The 23,669-nt window shown below is 35.1% G+C and overlaps 1 protein-coding gene across 6 annotated transcripts in view; it reads right to left on the bottom strand.

Annotated features, from left to right (window-relative positions):
* The window catches only part of CNOT4 (CCR4-NOT transcription complex subunit 4), a 136,229-nt gene that overhangs the window by 62,107 nt on the left and 50,453 nt on the right, over positions 1–23,669 (bottom strand). For all 6 annotated transcript variants that reach the window (XM_012806285.2, XM_012806286.2, XM_003791597.2 and 3 more), the window contains exon 2: positions 10,348–10,613. In XM_012806285.2, the coding sequence (XP_012661739.1) occupies positions 10,348–10,521 (174 nt within the window). In that variant the 5' untranslated portion in view covers positions 10,522–10,613. The remainder of the gene's footprint in view (positions 1–10,347; positions 10,614–23,669) is intronic.

The raw sequence follows: 23,669 nt of genomic DNA, 5'->3' as shown, positions 1-23,669 counted from the left end.
TGTACATAGTAAAGCTGTTTTTTCCCTCTGAATCTCAGGGTAACCCCTTTTGGAATGAAAGCAGTTGCTCTTCACTAACGTTTATAATGACAATTATCCACTCCCTGAATGGATCAAACAAATAGATTGCTCCTAGTTTTGTTTCCAAGTGTGGTCTATGCACTCCATTTGACCAGTCGATAGCAAGAACAGTACAAAAATCAAGAATAAGCAATGGGAAACTCTCATAGGAATCTGATGCTATACCACCATTCAAGTACATCATCATTATCAGTGGACTCTGCAGAATATGAGGCATGACTAATAATAGGGCTCTTTATCAGTCTTTATTAACAGACTGGAAGGGAAGGAAAAAAAAAGAAAAATCTGGTTCTTCATCACAGTGTGAGAAGCAATAAGGTAACTTTTCTGGGACTCTGATTGTTCTGAGAACAGGTGGGATTTCACAAACATTCTAAGACTTTTTTTTGTTAGCATTCTCTGATCCTGTAAAATCCTGATTAAAGCTGAAGCAAAGTAAGGTAAAACCAAAAAATGCATAAATATCAAACTGATGGAAAGTGACAAGTAAAAAAAACCTAGGCTGCAATATCACCTTTTATCAAATATATTACTGATGCACCACCATGTTGAGTTTCTAACACTGAATTACATTATTATCCTACTCTTTTAAAAAATGTTATTCCAAGTTTTTTCCCTACCTATGGAAATATACTTCCATCAGGCTCCAGTCAACTTTGTTGGAACATATCTGCTATATTACACAAGATACACCAGATACAAATACCACACAACAGTGAAACAAATTATTTTACTACAATTTACCCTCTAAATATATCTTATTCCACTAATTTAAAGGAAGTTACAGCTACTAGCTTTTCAATCTTAAAATCTGAAAAATTTAAAATATACTAGTTTAATCTGACCATACATAACAAATACATAATCAAAGGCTTATTAGCCTAACTTGTGCAGAAGTTTCATTTTAAAGTTGGAAAAGCTCACATCCGTAACAGTTCCTCCTCTGTGACTGTTCCTTCTCTATTCACATCATCACATATACCTACTATATAAACCCAAGGTCAGAACATCAATGAACTGACTCAATGAAATGAGGAAAGGCAGTGGACTGTGCACAGATGGAAGATAAAGAAACCTAATTTGAATAACTGCAGTGAAAAAGACCCACAAAGCTAACAATGCAGTACTAACAATGAATAAAAAGAAAACTATACCTGGTCAACTTTTTTACTGAAACATGTTAAATTTCTAGGAATATAACAGAAATGAAGTATTATACGCAGAAAACTTTGCTTTAAAGGTACTGTTGTGTGTTATACAAATAACTATTTTAAATTGCATACGAACTTTATGGATACCCTGTATATCAAACTAATGCCAAACAGGCTGCCAGTAGAGATGCATTTAGATAGAATTATCTAATGCATTAATAGAATTTATCTGGCAATAAATTGCCAAATTACTAATTAACAGGGTTTATAGTTTTTACTACAATCATTTAATTTCTTCCCTATGTGTAGTTATGTTTCTACTTTTGTTCCAAATGCTTCTTACATGTCTTTAATTTTTTGGTTAGACTTGCCAAAACTTTATTTTATTGATCTTTTCAGAGAACCAGCTCTAACTATTACTGAAAAACTTTTTTTTTCCTATTTCACTAATTCTGCTTATTCCTTGTCTTTCACTTTTTCTGATTTTTGAAGGTGGAAATAAGTTCATTTTTGTTTGTTTTCTAATAAATTCACAGCTTTAATTTTTCTTCTACATTCCAGTTTGGTCTCATTCTACATATTTGGAGAAGCCATGTTCCAACTATTGATTCAAAATAATTTGAAATTTTCATTTTAACCTTTTTAAACCAAGAGTTATTTTATTTTACAGTTAGATGAACGTTTTAACATCCTTTGGCTGTTAATATCCAATTTTATTATACTATTTTTGAGGCCTTCTGATAATGCTGAAAGACTCTCTTACTAAAGACAGGAGGAAAGAGACGAATGAGGAAAGAGGCAGCATTCAAAGCTCAAACTGGAGCGTCTTTGGCAAAGCTGGTCCCAGATTAAGAACAGACCCAGCCCACTCTCCAAAGGTAATCTCAGGAAAAAAAACCCAAACATATAGAGACGTCAAAATAAGGTAAGATAAAAAGCAAAGAGGGTGAGGGAAAACCATCCTTGAAAAATTACTGCAGCTAGCCCTAGGGAAGAATCATGCCCTGGAGATGTACAGCTTGGCCAGACCAAAGACTTTGAGGCATGCAGCATCCTTGATGTAATGTTTACAGGATCTAGAAGCAGGCAAATCCATTCTTTTGGGGAATGTACAAGGTGTCTCAAACGTTGCCATACATAAAGGAAAATGAAAGGTTGTAGCTAATGTACCTTTATTTACAAAATATTCATTATAAAATTTTATGAAATACTCTCCATGTGTTGGCCACATCCTTCTACATACACGAGTCTCTCCCACTCAAGGAGAACACATTCCAAGATATCTGTCACTATGCAATTTTCCTATGTATTAAGACATTTGGAATACTCTGCACAAAAAAACTTTTTCAGTGACAACTTTCAGGAAGCAGGCACACAAACTAAGCACATAAAAAAAGAAAACAATATGAATAACAACCAGCAGAAACACCCCCCCATACACTTCAGCCACTGGAATTACAGAACAAATATTTTATAATGTTTATCTGTTTTAAAAATACGTATAGAAAAATTAACCAGATATAGCAGCAGGCACCTGTGGTCCCAGGTTCTTGGAAGGCTGAGACAGGAGGATCATTTAAGCCCAGGAGTTTTAAGGCTACAGTGAGATGTGACGATGCCATCGCACTCTACCTGGGGAAATAGCATGACTCTGCTGGGGGCGGGGATGGGGGAGAAAAGGAAAAAGAGGAAGGAAGGAAGGAAAGAAGGAGTGATAAACTTGAAAATATCTGCAGGGCATAAGAAATATATTTTAAAATATCGTAGCAAGTAGGAAAAAAGAGCAGACATTTCTTCTAGAAAACATAAAACCAATTGCTAAAAACTCAATGGACAGATTAAGTAGCAGACTTGATCCAAAGAATAAACTCTTCACACACAAAGACAGACCAGAAGGAATCATCTACCAACACATTAAGGAGAAGGTAGGAAATACAGAAAAGAGATTAAAAGACCCAGAAGATAGTAAAAAGATCTGAAAAATATTTAGTCAGAGTCTAGAGGAAAGGAAAAAAGATAATATCTGCAGAAATAATGGCTTAATGTTTTTCTAGAACTAAGGAAACTTAGCAGCCCACAGATCTAAAAAGTTCTATAAATCCTAAGCAGAAAACATTTTTTAAAATACACAAGTGTACTTTTTGGAATTGGCTAATATTTCCACTGAGACCTAACAATTTTTGTGATTACTACTCTTGTAGTTTAAGTTGTGTACAAAGTTATATGCACACACATACACATATTGCTGAGTTGCTAAAATTCTCCATTTTTGCTTTATTGTTTGCTTTATCTGTCAATTTATAAAATACAGAAGTCGATTAGGAATATTAATGTCAGCTTATCTTGGTATTTATTAACACCTCAATGTATTAATACTTCAAGCCTCTGAACCTTTTATCAGCAACAAAAATTCCTTTTAAATTCTTAAATTCCTTTAAATTTAAATTTAAAAAATTCCTTTTTTTCCTTTTAAAATGTGATCTTGAGTTTTATTATGACTACTATCAGTATTATTAAATCTTCTTTCCTATTCTTTCCATTTGCCCATTCAATCTTTTTTCCCTTTTTCCATTGATATGTATATGCATGCATTTGTATATGCATGTTCCCAGTCTGAGTTCTACAACTATTATTAGGAGAAAGAACAGTCCCCCATTTCCTTCTTCCTCCACACCAGCTGTCTCTCCCTAGAAATAATCATGTTGGCTCTTTTAGACGATTCTGTTATTTACTATCATATCTCTAAATAACTTGTTTGTATTGCTACTCTTTGATTTTTTAGTCTTTGATATTATGTATGCAAGTTGAAGATTTAGGTCTCTTAGCCTCCCTCACTACACACCCCAAGTGTACTTTCTAACCTCTCCGAACTTTTGGTGGGGCCAATATTCAGTATCATCCAAAAGTCAGAATCAATAGATGGAATAGTGGTCAAAATTTGAAGAGGCTAAGGCAACTCACATTTACAGGGCAAAGTATCACAAAGAGGGAGTTGGTCCAAAAAGAATTCCAGAAGTAAACATAGAGAAATACTGTGGTAGCTAGTTTTCACAGGTGGCTTTCCAATGAAGACATCTCAGAGTTCATACCAATAATGAATTTGGGAAATAAATAAAAAAGAATATCAATCACATGCAAATGGTTCAGGAGATAGAGAATTAGGAAACCATCATCTCTCAACTCCTTTTATGAGGCTGGTATTACTTTGATAACAAATCCAAAAACAATACAAAGGAGAACTACAAATAAAACCCTTCTAGCACAGACACAAAAATCTTTTGAAAATATTGCCCAATTGAATAAAAAGAATAATACACCATATCAAGTAGACTAAAGGTTGATTCAGAAGTTAACATAGATCACCATTTCAACAGAATGAAAAGAAAAAATATGACTACCTAAATAGAAGTATAACAATGTACTTGGCAAAATTCAAAACCCATTCACAATAAAATCTCTCAATAAATTAGAAATGAAAAGAAAACTTCCTTGACCTGGAAAAGACCATCCTCAACAACAAAAAAATGCACAGCCAACACTTAATGGCAAAATACTCAACACTTCCTGCTAAAATTGAGAACAAAGACATCTCTCTTATCATTGCTTTTCAGTTTTATAGGAGGAGTTACCCAGTGCAGTAAAGCAAAAACAAAATTAAAAAGCATAGAGATTAGAAAGGAAGGAGTAAAACTGCCTTTATCCACAGAAGACATAATCAGCATCTATGTAGAAAATCCTAAGGAATCTTTGTTTTGGGGGAGGGGTAGGGCCTTACTCTGTCCCCCAGACAGGGCTTGGCCTTGACCCCTCTTGAGCTCAAGCAAAATCCTCCCCTATCAGCCCCCTGAGTGGTTGCAACTACAGGTGTATACCAGCATGCTGGGTTAGTAGTTTTCATGTTTTTACAGACAGGGTTCCACTGGTTTCAAATACTTGGCCTCAAGCAATCCTCTTGAGCCTCCCAAAGCACTGGGAGGGATTATAGACACAAGCCACTGTACCATGCCCTAAGGAATCTATTTAACAAGGCTGTAGGTCAATATACAAAGATTGTACAATAACAATGAAGAACTAAAAAATGAAAATTGTAAATGCAGATAAACCTAACAAAACATTTCATACTACACTCTGTATACTATAAACTAAAAGACACTGCTAAAAAATTTTTAGAACCTAGAAAAATTAAAAGACATATATTATTCATTAACCGAAGGAATCAACATTTTTCAGATGTCATTTTTATTTAAAATAATCTATATAGTTGGTTGGCTGGGTATGGTGGCTCATGCCTGTAATCCTAGCACTCTGGGATGCAGAGGTGGCTGGATTGCCTGAGCTCAGGAGTTCAAGACCAGCCTGAGCAAGAGCAAGACCCCATTTCTACTAAAACAAAAAAAACTAGCTGGGTGTAGTGGAAGACTCCTGTAGTCCCAACTACTTGGGAGGAGTCTGAGGTTGCTTTGAGCTATGATGCCACAGCACTCTACCCAGGGTGACAGCCTGAGACTCTGTCTCAAAATAAATAAAATAAAATAAAATAAAATATTCTATATAGTTAAGGAAATCTCAACCAAAATCCCAATAGGCCAATGGTTCTCAACCTTTCTAATGCTGCAATCCTTTAATACAGTTCCTCATGTTGTGGTGACCCCCAACCATAAAATTATTTTCATTGCTACTTTGTAACTGTAATTTTGCTATTGTTATTGTTATTTGCTATCATAATGTAAATATCTGATATGCAAGATGGTCTTAGACAACCTCTGTGAAAGGGTCATTAGATCCCCAAAGGGGTTGTGACCCACAGGTTGAGAACTGCTGCAGTAGGCTTTTTATAGAAACTGAAAAATTGATTTAAAAATTTATTTGCAAATGCTAAGGACTTAGAATACTCAAAATAAATTCTAAAGAGTAAAAAAGTTGAAAAATTTGTCATGCCAGATTTCAAAACTTACAGTAATCAAGACAATGTGGTATTGGCTTAAGGACAGATATAATCATCAATGGACAGAATACAGACTCTAGAAATATATTTAAACATTAATGGGTAATTGATTTTCAAGAAGAGATTCCTGAATCAATTTTCTATAAATGCTGCAACAATAGAATATCTGTATAGAAAAAAATAAATCTAGGCCCCTACCTTACATGTAAGCTACTGTAGTGTAACATGATTATTTTTTCTTTTCTGTACAACTTTTTGTTTATCCCAGAGTTTATAACTGTGTCTTGTCTGATAATATCTCTATGTGTTTATCACTAACTCAATCACCGAACTCTTCCAATTTTCAAAGTGGCCTCACAAGACTTTTCACTTTTGAAATGCCAAGTGTTCTTTCACTTTTATCTTCTTATAGAAATCTCTAGTGGAGCTTTCTGATGTGTTGCATTTGGATTGGTTGCCCTCTTTACTAGGAGCACAGCTGTCATCCTTCCCCATCATCCCAGGAATCCCATTGCTTTTCTCCTGTGTTAGATCACCTCTCTCCTTTATCTCATGTGTTCTCTCTTATTTCTTATATTGATGGGATTATGTTTTTCACTAGATTCCTGGGAGAGAATATATTAAAGTTAAAATTTTTTTGAGACCGCTCAGGTCTAAAAATGTCTTGTAGTGTACCTTCATATTTAACAGTTGAGTGTATATGGAATCCTGGGATGAAAATTAATTTCCTTCAGAAGTGTCTTCTAGCGTCAAGTCTTGCTGTTGAAAAGTTTGAAATGATTCCAATTCCTAACCTTTTACATGGGACTTACTTTATTCCTCTCCGGAAACTTGTAAAACTTCTTTGTCTTCAGTATTCCAGTATTTCAACATAAAAAAGGTTTTGTTGGATGCCTGATAGGCCCCTTCAGTCTGGAAATATGTTTTCTTTGGTTCTGGGAATATTCTTTAATCATAATTTAGATTTACTTCCCCTCTGTTTCACTGCCATCTCTTTCTAGAATGCTTATTTGGTACTTGATCTCCCTGATGGATCCTTAAATAAACTCCTCTTTCGTCAAATATTCCATCTCTTGCTTTTTGTGATTCTTTCTAAGAGATCTTTTCAACCTCAGCTTCCAAATTTTCCTTCTTTCTATTATATTTTAATAACAATGGTTATTGTTCACTGAATATTGTTATGCAATTTTATTATTTCATAGATACAGTATCTTCTATTATTTCTGAGATAAAAATAATAACACTTATGTTAAAGTTCTCATTTCCTTCCTTGTCCTGGTTTCCATGTGAGTCAATATTATATAACTCTATGCCAGTAAACACCTGTGTTCCCATATCTGCTGCTTTCACCAGGTATTTTCCACTAAAAGGACATACAAAAGCAGTCTAAGAAATGCCCAAGTAGCCTGTGCCTGGGACCAAAAATTAAACTCTGTTGGTTGTTAATACCTATCTGTTTATGTTTGGCAAAGCTATTAAAGCAAAGAAGGCCTTTCAAACAGGCAGTTTTCACTCTGTAGACCAAAGTCACAGCTTGATTCAACTAGCATTCTACCTCCACCTCCAAGTTTATTTGAATGATCTCAATATGCTACCTCAGGGTGGCCTCTGCAAGCCCTTCCCTGCACAATTGGGATGACATGTAAGTGAGTCCTCTCCAGGCCACTAGCAACACTTGTGCTTTTCCTGTGTGTTAATACAATCACTGGGGCTGATCATCAGAGACTGAAGATTTGCTGGACCCTAACTGAGATGGGCATCTTCATAAATAATACCTGTGTTCAACATATTCTCTGGCAAGACTAAACCAGATTTCAGGTCCAAGGCCCTCTGTTGCTTGCCCTGTGTGCTTTCCATGAACCAGTCCAGCCATGAGACAGGTATGGGCAAATCTGGCAGCCAGGAGACCAAGGAAAGGTTCTAAGAGATATAGTTAAGTCAACAAGAAACCAATCACCTGACTAATAACAATAACTGCCTTAGCTAAAGATATAAGTTGGAGACGTAAAAGGAGGTTATGTGAGACTTTTATAATCTAGATTTTTTTTTTACCTTATAAATGTTGGAGCACTCATCCTTAGACAGGCTCTCATCTTTTCCATTGACCTTTTCTCTCATGATCTTATCTGGTCTATTTACTTTCTCTCTCATAATCTAGTCTCACGATTTTATAAATAACACACCATATGCTGCTGACTCCCAAGTTTCTACATCTGTACCAAAACCTCATCTGAAGTCCAGACCTGAACTTCACCTGTCTATGCAATATCTCCATTTTGATTTCTAACAAAAATATCACACTTAACATACTTAAAACTGAGTTCATGATCTTCTTTATTTATTTTTTTTTTTTATTTGAGATGGAGTCTCAATATGTCACCCTCAGTAGAGAGCTGTGGCATCACAGCTCACAGTAACCAACAACTCCTGGGCTTAAGTGATCCTCTTGCCTCAGCCTCCCGAGTAGCTGGGACTACAGGCGCCTACAAATCTGTGTCACTTGCTGCCGCACATCTTTACATGTAAGAACCCTGTCAACTTGTCTATCAATACTCTGCTGTTACAAGATGCTCCCCTGTGACTACAGCAAAGACAAACTGATGGACAGTGTGTGCCAGTAGGTAATTTGCTGAGCACAAGAGCTCCTAGTTCTTCTAAAGTGTTTTCATTCACCTTAAGGCTCTGATCCAAATTTATAATCACTGTTCTAGCTAGAAGGCATCTGTCTCTACTACATGGCACAAAAGGGGGCCTGGACTCATATGGCTGCTCAATCAACCACATTGATATTTTTCCTAGGATCCTGAAGCATTGCTATTCATTTTTTCAGCAGTCTTCTCCTGAATTGCACTAATGCTCCTTTCCTGAAACTGATCCAAATGGCCTTCTGTCTTTCAGAGCTTCCTCACATTTTTTGGTCTTCTGAGGGCACCCTCTTATTTAAAACTAGCTTTGCTGAAGTTATTTTATTTTCTATGTTTAAAATATCTTATTTTTTCTGAGGATTTGGAGTAATTCCAGGTAAATTCTTAACAGTGATTATGATTATCTTTGCAATTTCCCCAAATAATGGACTTCTCTCTAATGACAATTTAACAATTGATCCTTTTATTAATACTATTTCATAACATTCCAAAGGGGAAAAGAAAGAAAAAAATCATTGAAGCTGATCAAACTTACAGTCCTTAGAGTCTTGGATAATCCTCAAAGTCACTACTTTCAATGAATAGTGCAACATGGTTATCTTCTCATGGAAATTTTAAAAGTATGACTACATCCTTAAAATTCATAAATAAAAATTCATAAAAATTTTGAAATGGGTAACTAGAAAATAAAGTTTTAATCATATAGACATTAAAGAGAAGGCAAATTCTATAACACAATAGATTGTTTGCATTAATCCCTAAGGTGACAAAGTTCTTCAAAATAGAAATGGAGCAGTCCTACCTACACTAATAGCTTGCAGATACTTATCAAAACAACAACCCCAGAGAATATTAACAACTGTGGATCTTTAGAGTTAGAAAGGGCTTTTCAATGATATAATAGTTCAGAACAAAGACTTTGGACTGAAAGATGTATCTGAATCCCAAACCTCCTCCTCACTAATTGATGACTCTGGACAAATTAAGTTCTCTAAGCTCCTGTTTCCTTAAGTATAAAATAGGGATAACCGTATCAGGTTAGAATTTTTGTAAGGACTCAACAAAATGAGCAATTATTTATCTTCTAAAACTAGGATTTTTGTCCTTTTAGCCCCTTTTGTAAATATCTCTCCTATTTTGTACTAGAAATTTCCTCCTATGTGTAATACAAAATGATTTCCAATTTCATACTATCCTATCAAAAACAATTACCTCTCTACTCCTAATCTGCTTAAACAGTAAGCACTCCTGACTGTATCCTTCTTCTACGATTAAAAAAACCAAACTAACTGCCAGAGGTTATTTGACTTTACAAAAGTCATAGAGTTAGTGAACAACAAAGCCAAGACTTGACCCTGATGCCTAGTGCAGTGTTCTTTCCACCTCATTATGTCTTAAAAATTTAATGCTAACCGTAATTTCACCTGAGGCTTGTAGTCTATTAAATTCACTTGCTCATACTCACAATGACAAAAAACAGTACAGTTAAAACAAATAAACTGTAAAGCTACTTTTAAGTATTTACCTTTCTACATGCAGGGCACAGCCCATTTTCATCAGTGCGAATTCGATGCCAACAAAATCGGCAAATCTGGTAGCCACAGGTGCAAGGGAAAAAGTTGATATCATCTATCTCCAAAGGCTCCATGCAAAGAGGACATTCCACAGGGTCTTCCTTCGCGTCAGGACTGCGAGACATCTTCACTTTTATTAAACAGCAGCAAAAGTTTATAATAATTTAAGGGAGAAGGAAGTTCAGCACTGTGAGCTAAAATGTAGAACTTTGAAGACCTGTGTGAGAAGAAACAAAATACACTGTTTACTCCTGAAAAAAAATCTCATATTCAACAACCAAAAGTCATAGTATCAAAAACTGAAAAATAATGACTGAACAACTATTGTTATCACCATAGAGTAGATTTCAGAATGGATTTCTTAAAATTTTTGCATATCAAGGTAAAAGGCCTGGCATTATTAATGTTTTAGATTCAACACAAATACAAAATAATTTCCTTTTTTCTATATATTGATAAAACACTTAGTACTAACCTATAAGCACTAATCATACACATCTTAAGGGAATATACAATGTAAAGAAATATCTTCAGTCTTAATACAGTACCAGCCAGGGGCAGTGGCTCACATCTGTAATTCTACCACTTTTGAAAGAAAAGGAGTAAAAGTCAGCCTGAGAGACAGAGTGAGATGCCATAAGAACAAAAAATAGAAAAATTAGCTGGGAGTAGTGGTATGTGCCTGTAGTCCTAGCTACTCAGGAGGCTGAAGCAAGAGGATCACTTGAGCCTGTGGTTTAAGATTACAGTAAGCTATGATGACACGACTGTACTCTAGGCCAGGCAACACAGTGAAACTCTGCCACCACAAAAACAAAAACAAAAACTTATCTCATCTTTGAACTAAAGGTAGGTTGCATGTTTATATCAAACTCTTGCCACAGAAAATAGAAAAAAGAAAAAGAAATGAAAGGGAAACAAGATAGAATGCAAAATCAAGATGCCCTAGAACCTAAGTGTTTACAATTAATTATACAATAATATGCCAATGAAAACTTCAGGGAAAATAAACACATACTAAACAAAAGCACCCCTATGGTTATGCTACAAAAAGCTTACAACAAGCAGGAAGGGAGAACAGACAGACCTTCATATTCTAAACACTTTTAAAAAATCAAACAATACAACTTTTAAGATTATGTAGAGTTGAAAAGTTTTAGGTAAAAATTTAGGTTAAAGTCATGGTTAGACAAAAAAGGTTAGGTTGAAATCAATATTTTAAGTTAAAAACTGATAGCCTGCAAAACTAATCTGTAACTTGATGGTAAGCCCCATGGAAATCATGGTGGTATTTTTATACATATTTGACAAACTAGAGTTTACATAAAAGAGTCAACGCTTGGTGGGTTCACGCCTATGGTTCATCCTATATGGGTACATGTGAATTTCTCTAAATGTAGAATATAAATGTCTTACCACAATTAACTAAGAAAAAGACATGAAGGTTATGTCTTGGATGAAAGTATGGATGAATACTTTCAGTTGGATGAAAGTATTTCAAATTCTATACAGAAACAGTACACTGTACCCGATGATTGTATTAATGTACACTGCTATGATTTAATAAAAATAATAATAATGATAAATCTTCCTTTAATTCAATCATCTTGTTTCTGTATTTTTCCAATTATGATTTATATGGTTCTTGCATGGTTTCTATCTGTCTTGGTTTGGCTCTGTGAAATAAAGTCCCTGTTTTATACCCATTATATTTACTCTTCTGTTTTTCAATTCTGTTATTCAGAATTCTTATGTTTGATGTAAGCATTCCAAATTGTATATAAAATCAGCACACTGTACCCCACAAATGCATTAATGTACAGTTATGATTTAATTAAAAAATGAAAAAAAAATTTAAATTAAAAAAGGGCAAAATATTAAAATATCATGTTTATTATTATTAAATATTAAAATTATCTGGCTCAGTGCCTGTAGCTCAGCGGCTAGGGTGCCAGCCACATACACCAGAGCTGGAGGGTTCGAACCTAGCCTGGCCCTGCCAAACAACATTGACAACTGCAACCAAAAAATAGCCGTGCATTGTGGCGAGCACCTGTAGTCCCAGCTACTTGGGAGGCTATGACAAGAGAATTGCTTAAGCATAAGAGTTGGAGGTTGCTGTGAGCTGTGATACAAGGCACTCTACCGAGCAACATAGTAAAACTCTGTCTCAAAAAAAAAAAAAATTTTTTTTTTAATTATCATGAAAATAAAAAAATAAAAACAAAAAAAATCCTAAAAAAAAAAAAAAAAGAGTAAACACTTGAAAATTACTTTGAAGTTTGTGGGGAAAAAAATGTTGGGATTTGCCCAATCTGATAATGAACCAGACCATAAAGCTACAATAATCTAAATATTATCAAAATGTATCTGTAGCCAGGTGTGCAGTGGGTCACAGCTGTAATCCTAGCACTCTATAAGGCCAAGGTGGGACAATTACCCAAGGAGCTTGAGACTAGCCTGTGTAAGAGCAAGATAACATCTCTACTGAAAATACAAAAAAAAAAAATTAGCTGAGTGTTGGGGCAGATATCTGTAATGCCATTCTGAAGGCTGAGGCAAGAGGACTGCTTGAACCCAGGAGTTTGAGGTTGCTGTGAGGTAGGCTGACACCAAGGCACTCTAACCTGGGTTAATAAAATGAGATAATGTCACAAACAAACAAGCCCAAAATGTCTGTGGCAGAAAAATAGACAAAAGAGCAAAGAAACAAAATAATCTATAAACAGATCCATGAATTTATGAGATTTTAATACTCTTTGTTGTTGCTGTTGTTTTTGAGATAAGAGTCCCACTCTGTTGCCCTAGGCTAGAGTGCCAGAGTATCAGCCTTGCTCATGGCAAACATTTATTTACCTATTTGTTTGTTCGTTCATTCATTCATTCATTCATTTGTTCCTTCGTTCATTCCTTTATTTAGAGACAAAGTCTCACTCTGTCACCCTGGGTAGAGTGCTGTGGGGTCATGCAACCTCAAACTCCTGCCTCAGCTTCCCAAATAGTTGGGAATAAAGGCATATACTACAACACTGGGCTATTTTTTCTATTTTTAGTAGAGACAGGATCTTTCTCTTGCTCAGACTGGTCTCAAACTCCTGAGCTCAAGTCATCTATACACCTAAGCCTCCCAGAGTGCTAGGATTACAGGCATGAGCCACTAAGCCTTGCCAGTTTTTCTGTTTCTAGTAGAGATAGGGTTTCATTCTTGTTCAGGCTAGTCTCAAACTTCTGAGCTCAAGGGATCCTCCTTTCTTGGCTTCCTAGAGTGCTAAGATTACGGACAAGAGCCATGTACCAAGCCATGAAGCCATAAATGTTAAGGGGACATTGGGCTATCCACTTGAAGCTACATGGACTATCCATACTACAGTCAAAATACATCCCAAATGATCTGACTAAAGAGCTATACAGTGAAACTACTGAAATCTGGAAGGAAAAAAGAAACTTTTTTTTTTAATCTTGGGATATTAAAGGCCTTTTTAAGCAAAATTTAAAAGCCCTAACACAATATGATCAACTTAGCAACATGGAAGGAAGCTAATATAAACAAAATTAAAGGCAACCAACAGAGTAAAAGATATGTTCATTACACATAATGAAATTAATGTGCAAAATGTATAAAGAAACCATATAAAGCCAAATAAGTTAAAAGAAAAAGAATAGAACATGATGCATAGTTCACATCCCATTACAAGTAATTAAAATTATATGAAAAGAAAAACAATTATTTGAAAAGATGATCTAGTCTGGGCAACTGTAGCACAGTGGTCAGGGCACCAGACATATGCACCAGGGTTGGGGGGTTCGAACCTGGCCTGGGCCTGCTAAACAAACAAAAATAAAATAGTCAGGCATTGTGGTAGACACCTGTAGTCCCAGCTACTTTTGGAGGCTAAGGCAAAAGAATCACTTAAGAGTCTGAGGTTGCTGTGAGCTATAACTGCACAGCACTCTACCGAGGGTGACATAGTGAGACTCTGTCTCAAAAAAAAAAAGGGATGATCTAGCCAGGTGCAATAGCTCACGCCATCTAACACTCTGAGAGGTTGCGCAGAGAATAGCTTGATATCAGAAATTTAAGATCAGCCTGAGTAAGGGTAAGATCCCAGCTATAACAAAAATAGAAAAAAATTGGCTGGCTGTGGTTGCAGGTGCTTATAGTCTTAGCTCCTCAGGAGGCACTCAACCCAGGCAACAGAGTGAGAGTCTGTCTCAAAATAAATAAAAATGATGATTAACCTCTTTAGCCAACAGGAAGAAAGCATCCCCACCCTCCATCTTTCTATCCCACTTAGTTTCCCCTGAAAGTAGAGATACTGAACTATCTGCTCTTCACAAAAGAGGAAATGAAACCATATTACCTTTCCTTAAACTAAACAGCTATTAGGTTAGCCTCGATTCCTTCCAGAAACTCTCAGCCCCAGAACCTATGATCTTAATTACTCCCTTATACTACCCATCTAAGAACCTATTGAACATAAATACTGACACACATGTACGAAATATGTGGCTATACTCTGTAGCGCTGTTCACAAGAATAGAAAACTGCAAGCAACATACTGTCCATCAACAGGAAATCATTAAGATAATTATGATATAGCCATAGATAGGTCTATGACTCAGAAAGATGTCTGTTTATTCTATAGTTAAGCTTGTTAAGACCAGAAAGCTTAAGGCTAACATGAATATACAATTACTTAAGCCCTGTATACGTATATATTTGATTTACTTCACTAAGAAAATAAAACATTTGGAAGTTTAGACACCAAAATGTTATTACATCACAAAAAACACAAAAATTGAGGTAAGCAGGAGACTATTAACTTTAAGAAAAATCTGTATTATCTAAACTGTTGCCAAAAATATGTATTTTATATTTTGGAAACAGAGTCTCGCTTTGTCATCCTCAGAAGACTGCTGTGGTGTCATAGCTCACAGCAACCTCAAACTCTTGGGCTCAAGTGATCCTCTTGCCTCAGCCTCCTGAGTAGCTGGGTTTATAGGTACCCACCACAATGCCTGGCTATTTTTCAAGATGGTGTCTCGCTCTTGCTCAGGCTGGTCTCAAACTCCTTAACTCAAGCAATTCACCTGCCTCAGCTTCCCAGAGTGCTAGGATTACGGACATGAGTCACCATGCTCAGCCTAAAAATGAATTATTTTTGCAATTCAAATGGACAAACTTAAAAAAGAAATTATTTTCCTTCCTTTAAGAAAAATGAATTACTTTTGACTTTTCTTAATAATTAAAAGAAAATTACAATGAAGTGGAGTCTCTTTGTAAATCTACAATTACTTCAAAACATAAGTTTAAAAAAAGAAATCATGTATGTATTTATAAACAATTCAGGATTCCTGGCTTGCAGACACAGATTTGCCACTCTCCATTTTCCTCATCTATGTGATTTCTAATGGGTCTTCCAATTTAAACATCCAAAAACTGTATGTGTAAAAAACACAAGCTCAAACGGAGGGACCACTAACAGGAAACTCAACTGAAAAACATTGAAGGGTGCTATCTATACTTTCAATATCTCTGATGCTAAGGAATTATTTTCTTAACCTCAGCATATAGAGTTTTGGTGATATAATTTATGGAATGTTGGAAAGCAAATACATTGGGGCTTATGAATTAAAAAGCTTCTATAAAGTAAATTACTACAAATAAAAGATAACATTGAGGTTTTTCTTTTTGTTAATTTTTTTAATTTTAAAAAAGTTTGTAAGATATGTATCTTTCAGTTTACAGGGATGTTTAGAGGAAAAGAAAGTGATAAAGCAGCAAGAAATCCCTTAGGATACTTAAAACCAAATACATGGGCATACTTCTAGCACCATGGATAGACGCCACACAAGTCAGTTGTCAAATGTAATTTCATGAATGGTACAATGTAGGAGGGCAGTCTGCTGTGGTAGAACACTGGAGTTCAAAGCAGAAGAACTGACTTCTGTCTCATCTCTTTCACTAAATAGCTATATAATCTTGGATAAGACACTCAAAAGCTATAGGACTTGATTTACTCATCTGAAAAATGAGAAGTGACACAAACCTTTAGGGAATTTCAAGTATAGATAAATTTCCTTAATGTAAATTCCTCTGAAATACATTTTTTTTTTTTTTTTGAGACAGAGTCTCACTACATTGCCCTTGGTAGAGTGCCGTGGCATCACAGCTCAAATCAACCTCAAACTCTTGGGCTTAAGCAATTCTCTTGCCTCAGCCTCCCAAGTAGCTGGGACTCCAGGTGCTCACCACAACACCCAGCTATTTTTTGGTTGTAGTTGTCACTGCTGTTTGGCAGGCCTAGGCTGGGTGGCTGGCACCCTAGCCACTGAGCTACAGGTACCGAGCCTGAAATAAGCTTTTAAAATAAGCTTTGAAATAAACTCTCTCCTGTCTGAATATCGTAACCAAAATTTTTACTTACAGAATATTAATTTTATTTCATAAGCCAGTCAACCAAAATTAAAATTAAAAGAGAATCAATTGAAACAAAAAGATTTATAATGTTAGAAGCAGTAGAAATAAAAAATCTTTTTAAATGAAAAAGGCAAGGAAAGCTAGTAATTTTCCTAGATGGGGTCTGAGAGTTTTTAGAAGTGATCAGTATATGATTCAGTAATTAATTCTGCAGGAAAAAAATTCATTTTCATATGCATGACCCAATTCTCATAGTGACTTAATAACAACATAGTACACCCTTTGCAAAAGATGAAACTGAGGCTAAAGTGTCAAAAACGTAATTCAAAAACAAGATTATCAAATTCAAAAATAAGATTATCAAATTCAAAACTCATGCCCTTTCCAACACAGTAAGACAGAAGCCATGATTACTAAAGGTGCAGCTGCATATTCTTGGTTTGACTGCAAATGCCCAAAATGTAAAATGGCATTACTGTTACAAAATTAAATACTACAGCAAAATTTTACCTCATTACCTAAACTAATGCTCACCTGATAATGCTTTTGCATCATCAAAAATATAACAGTACACAAAATCATATAATGAAAATTATGCTCAAAAATTCCTTATCACTTGGGAAGTACTAAGTTTTATGGTTAGAACCTTGTTCAAAAGATATGTATTAAAATATACTATAATATAAGGTAATACAGCCACTGTGTAAAAATAATTAGGTAGTTACTCAAAAAGTTAATCATAGATTTAGCAGATGATCCAGCAACACTATTCCTAGGTAGAATTGAAAACACCCAAGGAACTGAAACCCGAGACTTGAACAGATACTTGTATACCAATGTTCACAGCACCACTATTCACAACAGCCAAAAAGTAGAAAGAATCCAAGTGTCCATCAACAAACAGATGGATAAACAAAATGTAGTACAATAAAATATTCAGCCCTAAAAGGAATCAAAATCTGATATATGCTGCACCATCAATGAATACTGAAAACATTATACTAAGTAAAATAAGCCAGTCACAAAAAGACAACTGTTTTATGGATTTCATACCAAAATAGGCAAATTCAAAGACAGAAAGTAGGATAAAAGTTACCAGGTACTTTAGGAAAAGGGAAAATTGCTGGGATGATGAAAAACTTCTGGAAATAGACAGTGGGGATGGCTACGCAACACTGTGAACTTAACACCAGTGAGTTGTACACTTAAAAATAGTAAATTTTTATATGACATATATTTCATCACAATAAGAAAATCAAAATATATATACATTTATATATGGTACACAATAAATAGTACTTTTGCAAAATTTTTTAAGAATTTGATTATTTTATTTAAATTAATTAATCCTTTAGTTTTCTGCCAATCTAATAGTGAACTTTAATAAATTAAATATGTGTATGCAACTCTACTACATATAGTTACACAGAAATTCCTGAATATTTTATAAACCAAAGATATACATACTATAATTAAACACAATTGAAAGCTACTTATTGATATAAAATATACATAAACACATAGTTGGGTATCTAGTATGACATCTTAAAAGTTTTCATAAAAATCATATATAATGGCTCGGCGCCTATGGCTCAAGTTGCTAAGGCGCCAGCCACATACACCTAAGGTGGCGGGTTCGAATCCAGGCCAGGCCCGCCAAACAACAATGATGGCTGCAACCAAAAAAAATAAGCAGGCGTTGTGGTGGGCGCCTGTGGTCCCAGTTACTTGGGAGGCGGAGGCAGGACACTCACTTGAGCCCAGGAGTTGGAGGTTGCGGTGAGCTATGATACCACAGCACTCTACCTAGGGTGATAGCTTGAGGCTCTGTCTCCAAAAAAAAAAAAAAAATCATATATGCTATTTAATATGTATAGAACAAACTATGAATTTTTATAATTTATATATATAATACTATATACCTTACCTAATCAATGCTTTAACTATGAAATTATTATTTACTTAATAATTAGTCTATTCACATTAGACTGGAAGTTCCAGAAGAGAAGTTACCTGGTATATCACATGTATACCAAGCAGCTACAACATGACAGGTAGTAAATAGTAAGCACTTACATAGTTAATGAATGAATAAATTATGTTATGTGTCAGTTGTAAACTGACAACTTTTTCAAAACCAGCACCCTTAAGTTGTATACTGCTTCTGTATTAGGCATATATTTCACAAAGTATGTTATTTATATAAATTACACAAAGACAAAATACAGACTGAACTGTAAGTATAGGGAGTTTGCTAAGTGAAAAAGCAAGATAAGTGACTGTTTAAATATCAGCATGAACACTTATTCTCCTTTTTAAATCAAATACCAAGGTACCGATATACTTATATCATGAATATGCACCATTAATATGCATACATTATTGAACTCAAGACTGACTGTATAACCTTTAGGAAACCATGGAAGCTTATTTAAGTTTTAGAAAAATATCTACCCAAGAATTCAAAAATCTATCACATAAAAGGTTAAACTGCAGTTAAACAGAAAAATCAACCATACAGGACTGCATTCTACCTCAACATCACTTTGGTATTTATTTGGTAAAATATTTGTATTTAACTTTTTTTTTTTTTGAGACAGAGCCTCAAGCTGTCCCCCTGGGCAGAGTGCTATGGCATCACAGCTCACAGCAACCTCCACCTCCTGGGCTCAAGCGAGTCTCCTATCTCAGTCTCCCAAGTAGCTGGGACCACAGGCGCCTGCCACAACGCCCGGCTATTTTCTTTTTTTTTGGTTGCAGCTATCATTGTTGTTTGGTGGGCCCGGGTTTGAACCCGCCACCTTAGGTGTATATGGCTGGCGCCTTGGCGACTTGAGCCACAGGCGCTGAGCCTTAACTTTTCTAAGATATAAACTAAGAGGCACCTACAAGTTACTCCTTTAACACATCCCCAGAGATAGGTGAGAATCTCCTTACAAAAGAATAGACTCCATTTGCAAGAATGTGATGAAGTCCCCAAGCCTAAAGGCAATCTCAAACCCAAGCACGATGAAGTGAAAGGCAATCTGGGATGAGACTAAAGATAACATGCTACACTGTAGGTAAGCTAAGGATGCAGGAGAGAACCAGAGAATGAGAGCCAAGATGAGCCCTCCTGGAATCTAAGTAAGTCTTAAGTAATGGACCTCAACGTCTGTTTGGATCTGGCTGAGATGCAATTTAAATTCTAAGGTATGTTTGAAAACAAGAGAGCAGTCAGCCAGTGAAGCTTAAAAGCTGGGTGTAGTCAGGGAAATAAAATAAAAGAGAGCTAAGAAACAGTGTAGTTCAAGGGTACAAATCTGAGCCCTTAAGGAACAATACAGAGGCATTAACACTGCAAGAGGGAAAAAGACTTCACCAAAATAATTTACCCAGTCACTAATAAACAAACCAACATAACAAGCCCTGGAAGAGGGTGGGAGGTTGCAAGACAAGTACCCAGAGTTGATACAGTATTATATAAAATCTTCAATTTCCAACATAATATTACAAACCATGCAAAGAAACAGGAAAACATAACCCATATACCTGAAAAAATAAAGGCAAAAAGACACTATCTTCAAGAGTGACCATGTTGAATTTACTGAAAACTTCTAAATACACACTATAAATCTGTTCCAAGATCTAAAAGAAATCATGATTAAGGAAAGATAACAGTAATACAACAAATAGATAATGCCAATAAAGATACAGACATGAAAAAGAACTAAAACGGAAGTTCTACGGTTGGAAAGAACTGTAAAACTTCACTAAAGAAGTGCTCTAAAGTGCATTTGAACTGACAGAAGAAAGAAATGGCAAAACTGAAGACAGATTGATAGAGATTAGGCAAGCCAAAGAACACTGAGAATAAAGAACCAACCAACTCAACAAACAAACAAAAAACATGGCCTCAGAGAAATGTGGAACACCATTAAGCACATCAATATATACATAATGGAAGTATTAGAAGAATAGGAGAGAAAAGGGAGATAACAAAATATCTGAAGAAATATGGCTGAAAATGAAGAACTAGAGCTATATAACAACACAAATGAATCTCACAAACATAATCTGAGCAAAAAAAAGCAAGACATAAAGAATATAATGCTAGTCATATAAATTTCAACAGACTAAAAAAAACCCCAATATTTTAGGGATGTGTATATATGGTGATAAAGTCATGATAATTATCACCATTAAGGGTAAGAAAAATTGATACAAATGGCAAGAGACATATGGTTCAGGGTGATTCTGAGTTACCTGAAATATTCTACTTTTGCCATGGGAAGAGGTTATAAAGATAGCTACTTTATAATCAAACTGTACATTTTTTATATGTGTATATATATATATGTTTCTGGATACATAGTTCTTACTTTGATTTTCAAAGTTTTGAAAGAAAAACAAAAACAGCTGCAAATTTCCCAGAGTTGGTTAAAATAATCCTCAGACCCAGAAAGTACCAGATACCCAAGTGGGATCAACAAATTCGCACTCAGACACAAAGTAGTAAAATTGCAGAACACTAAAAGCAACAGAAATCTTAAAAGAAGCCATAAAGGATAGATAATCATCCAATGGAATGATAATGACAATAACAGCGGACTTCTCAACAGCAACAAAGTCAGAAGGCAGCGATGTACCTTCAAGATAATGAGAGAAAATTACTGCCAAGGTACAAGTGAGTTCCTCAAAAACACTAACTCTGAAGAATGAGAATAAAATCATTAAGACATTTTTGAGAAAAGCAAGATTCCGACATGAACTAGGATTAGATGATCTAAGGAATTACTGTTAATTTAGTTAGGTATAATAATAGTATTGTGCTTTTTTTTTTTTTTTTTAGAAAAAAACCTCTTCTCTAGGAGATACATTCTGAAGTATTTAACTTCATGATAACAGTATTCCATCAGGAAGGAAGGCAGAGAAGGTAAAGAGTTGAACCCCTAATACTAAAATGTTAAAAAGTGTGAAATCTGAGGTATAGAAATACTGGATTTCATTATTCTATTTGATATAATTTCATAAACTCTAAAGAATTTTCATGGTAAAAAGCTAAAAATAGCCAAGCACAGTGGCATTTATCTATAATCCTAACTACTCATCTTGAACCCAGTTCAAGTCCAGCCTAGGCAATACAGCAAGACCCTGATTCAAAGAACAAAACTAAACTAAAAAGTACATAAGCGAAATCATAGAAAAAAATTACACACAAACCCACAAACCAGTAAGTGATTACCTTTACAGAAAACAAGACCAGAAACAGGAGAAATTAGAAACTTGTACATTATCCATGTTTTCTACAGAGACTATGTATTTCTTCTATGATAGCAAATTAATTTTAAAATATAAATTTCTAAAGAATATTATTTGAATCTTTTGAGTGCAAATACTGTGCCTACTGTAATCAACACTGTACCATAGACATGTATTGCAAATTATGGGCTCCCACAACTGTATATGGGGAATTAGAGCACAGGCATGAAAGAGGAATATATGAAAATAGCAGTATATGTTCCTAAGTAGAGGGCTAGGAGTAGTTTGTTTTTTTTTTTAATTTCATTTTCCAATTTCCAGAAATGAATATTCACTTTAAGAGACAAGGTCTCACACAGGCAATACTGCAGTGGCCCAATCACAGCTTACTGCAATCCTGAACTCTTGGGCTCAAGCCACCCTCCTGCCTTAGCCTCCCAAAGTAGCTAGGACTGTAGGCACGTGCCACCATACCCAGCTAATTTTTTTATTTTCCATAGAGATAGAGTCTTTCTATGTTGCATCAAAGGATCTCCCACCCTTGGCCTTCCAAAGTGCTGGAATTACAGGTGTGAGGCACCATACCCAGTCAATATTTACTTTTATCATGAGAAAACTGTTATGATTATAGTTAAAGATTAAGTATAACCAACAAACAAAGAGACGATGAGGTGAAAAAAATGTATAATTAGAGAATCAACATCACATGTTTCCTATTAACTCAGTGCTCTCTAAGAAGGAGGGTAGGTGTTTAAAAAATTACAGGCTAAGCCTGATGAAAGTATTAGTAAGATAAAATCAAATCTGTATAAAATCAAAGAAAAGACTAATTAGTGTGCTAATTAGTTTTCTATCACACTTGTGAAAAATTGTCAAGAAAAAGAGTTACCTATATCAATTTATTTTCAATTTGAAAAAAAGTTTTATTTGGTGAAAACCTGATAGAAGGGTATGTCTATGTTAAAATTTGCAAGGACTGACTGAGACACTTATTTGAAACAAACGCATCCAAGTAACACCTCTCCATCTCTCAAAATCCTTCTAGTTAGACTAGATTTGTAAATTAGTCCTTTTAGAAATGCTTCTGAATCTCAATTTACAGTATACCAGTAGTAACAGGTAAGACAGAAAAATTAATTGAGGAAAAACATTAAACTGAAGTGCAAGGGGGCCAATCTTGGTTTCTCAAAAAAAATTTTTTTTAATTCATGTTTATTAGCATGCTTAAATGCAACCACTTCTTTAGCCGAATCTAAGTGTCCCCAATAATTTAGATTCTACCACCTCCTAAATGCTTATCCCAAATTGGCATGCTACCAATCACATGCTCTTGTTTGACTGAAAGATCACTGCCAATTCATCCATCTCTAATTTCATTCAGGAAGATATTGCTACCACTTCTGTGGTTTTGCTTCCTGACAGCACTCATTGATATGGAAGCCTACCTTTTTGATGTTAAGGATTTTAAAAAAACAAACAAGAATGATAAGAAATTACCTAATGGGTAAAATATATATTATTAGGCTTTTAGATTTAGGAAATCCTAAAAGACCTAATGTGATCACTACACAATCTATCCATGCAATAAAAATGCAGATGTACCCCATAAAT

This window comes from Otolemur garnettii, unplaced genomic scaffold (assembly GCF_000181295.1).
Source record: "Otolemur garnettii isolate 467f Iridium unplaced genomic scaffold, OtoGar3 scaffold00049, whole genome shotgun sequence".
Lineage (NCBI taxonomy): Eukaryota > Metazoa > Chordata > Mammalia > Primates > Galagidae > Otolemur > Otolemur garnettii.
Note: the sequence above shows the minus strand (reverse complement) of the source record. Positions and strands in the feature narration are given on the sequence as shown.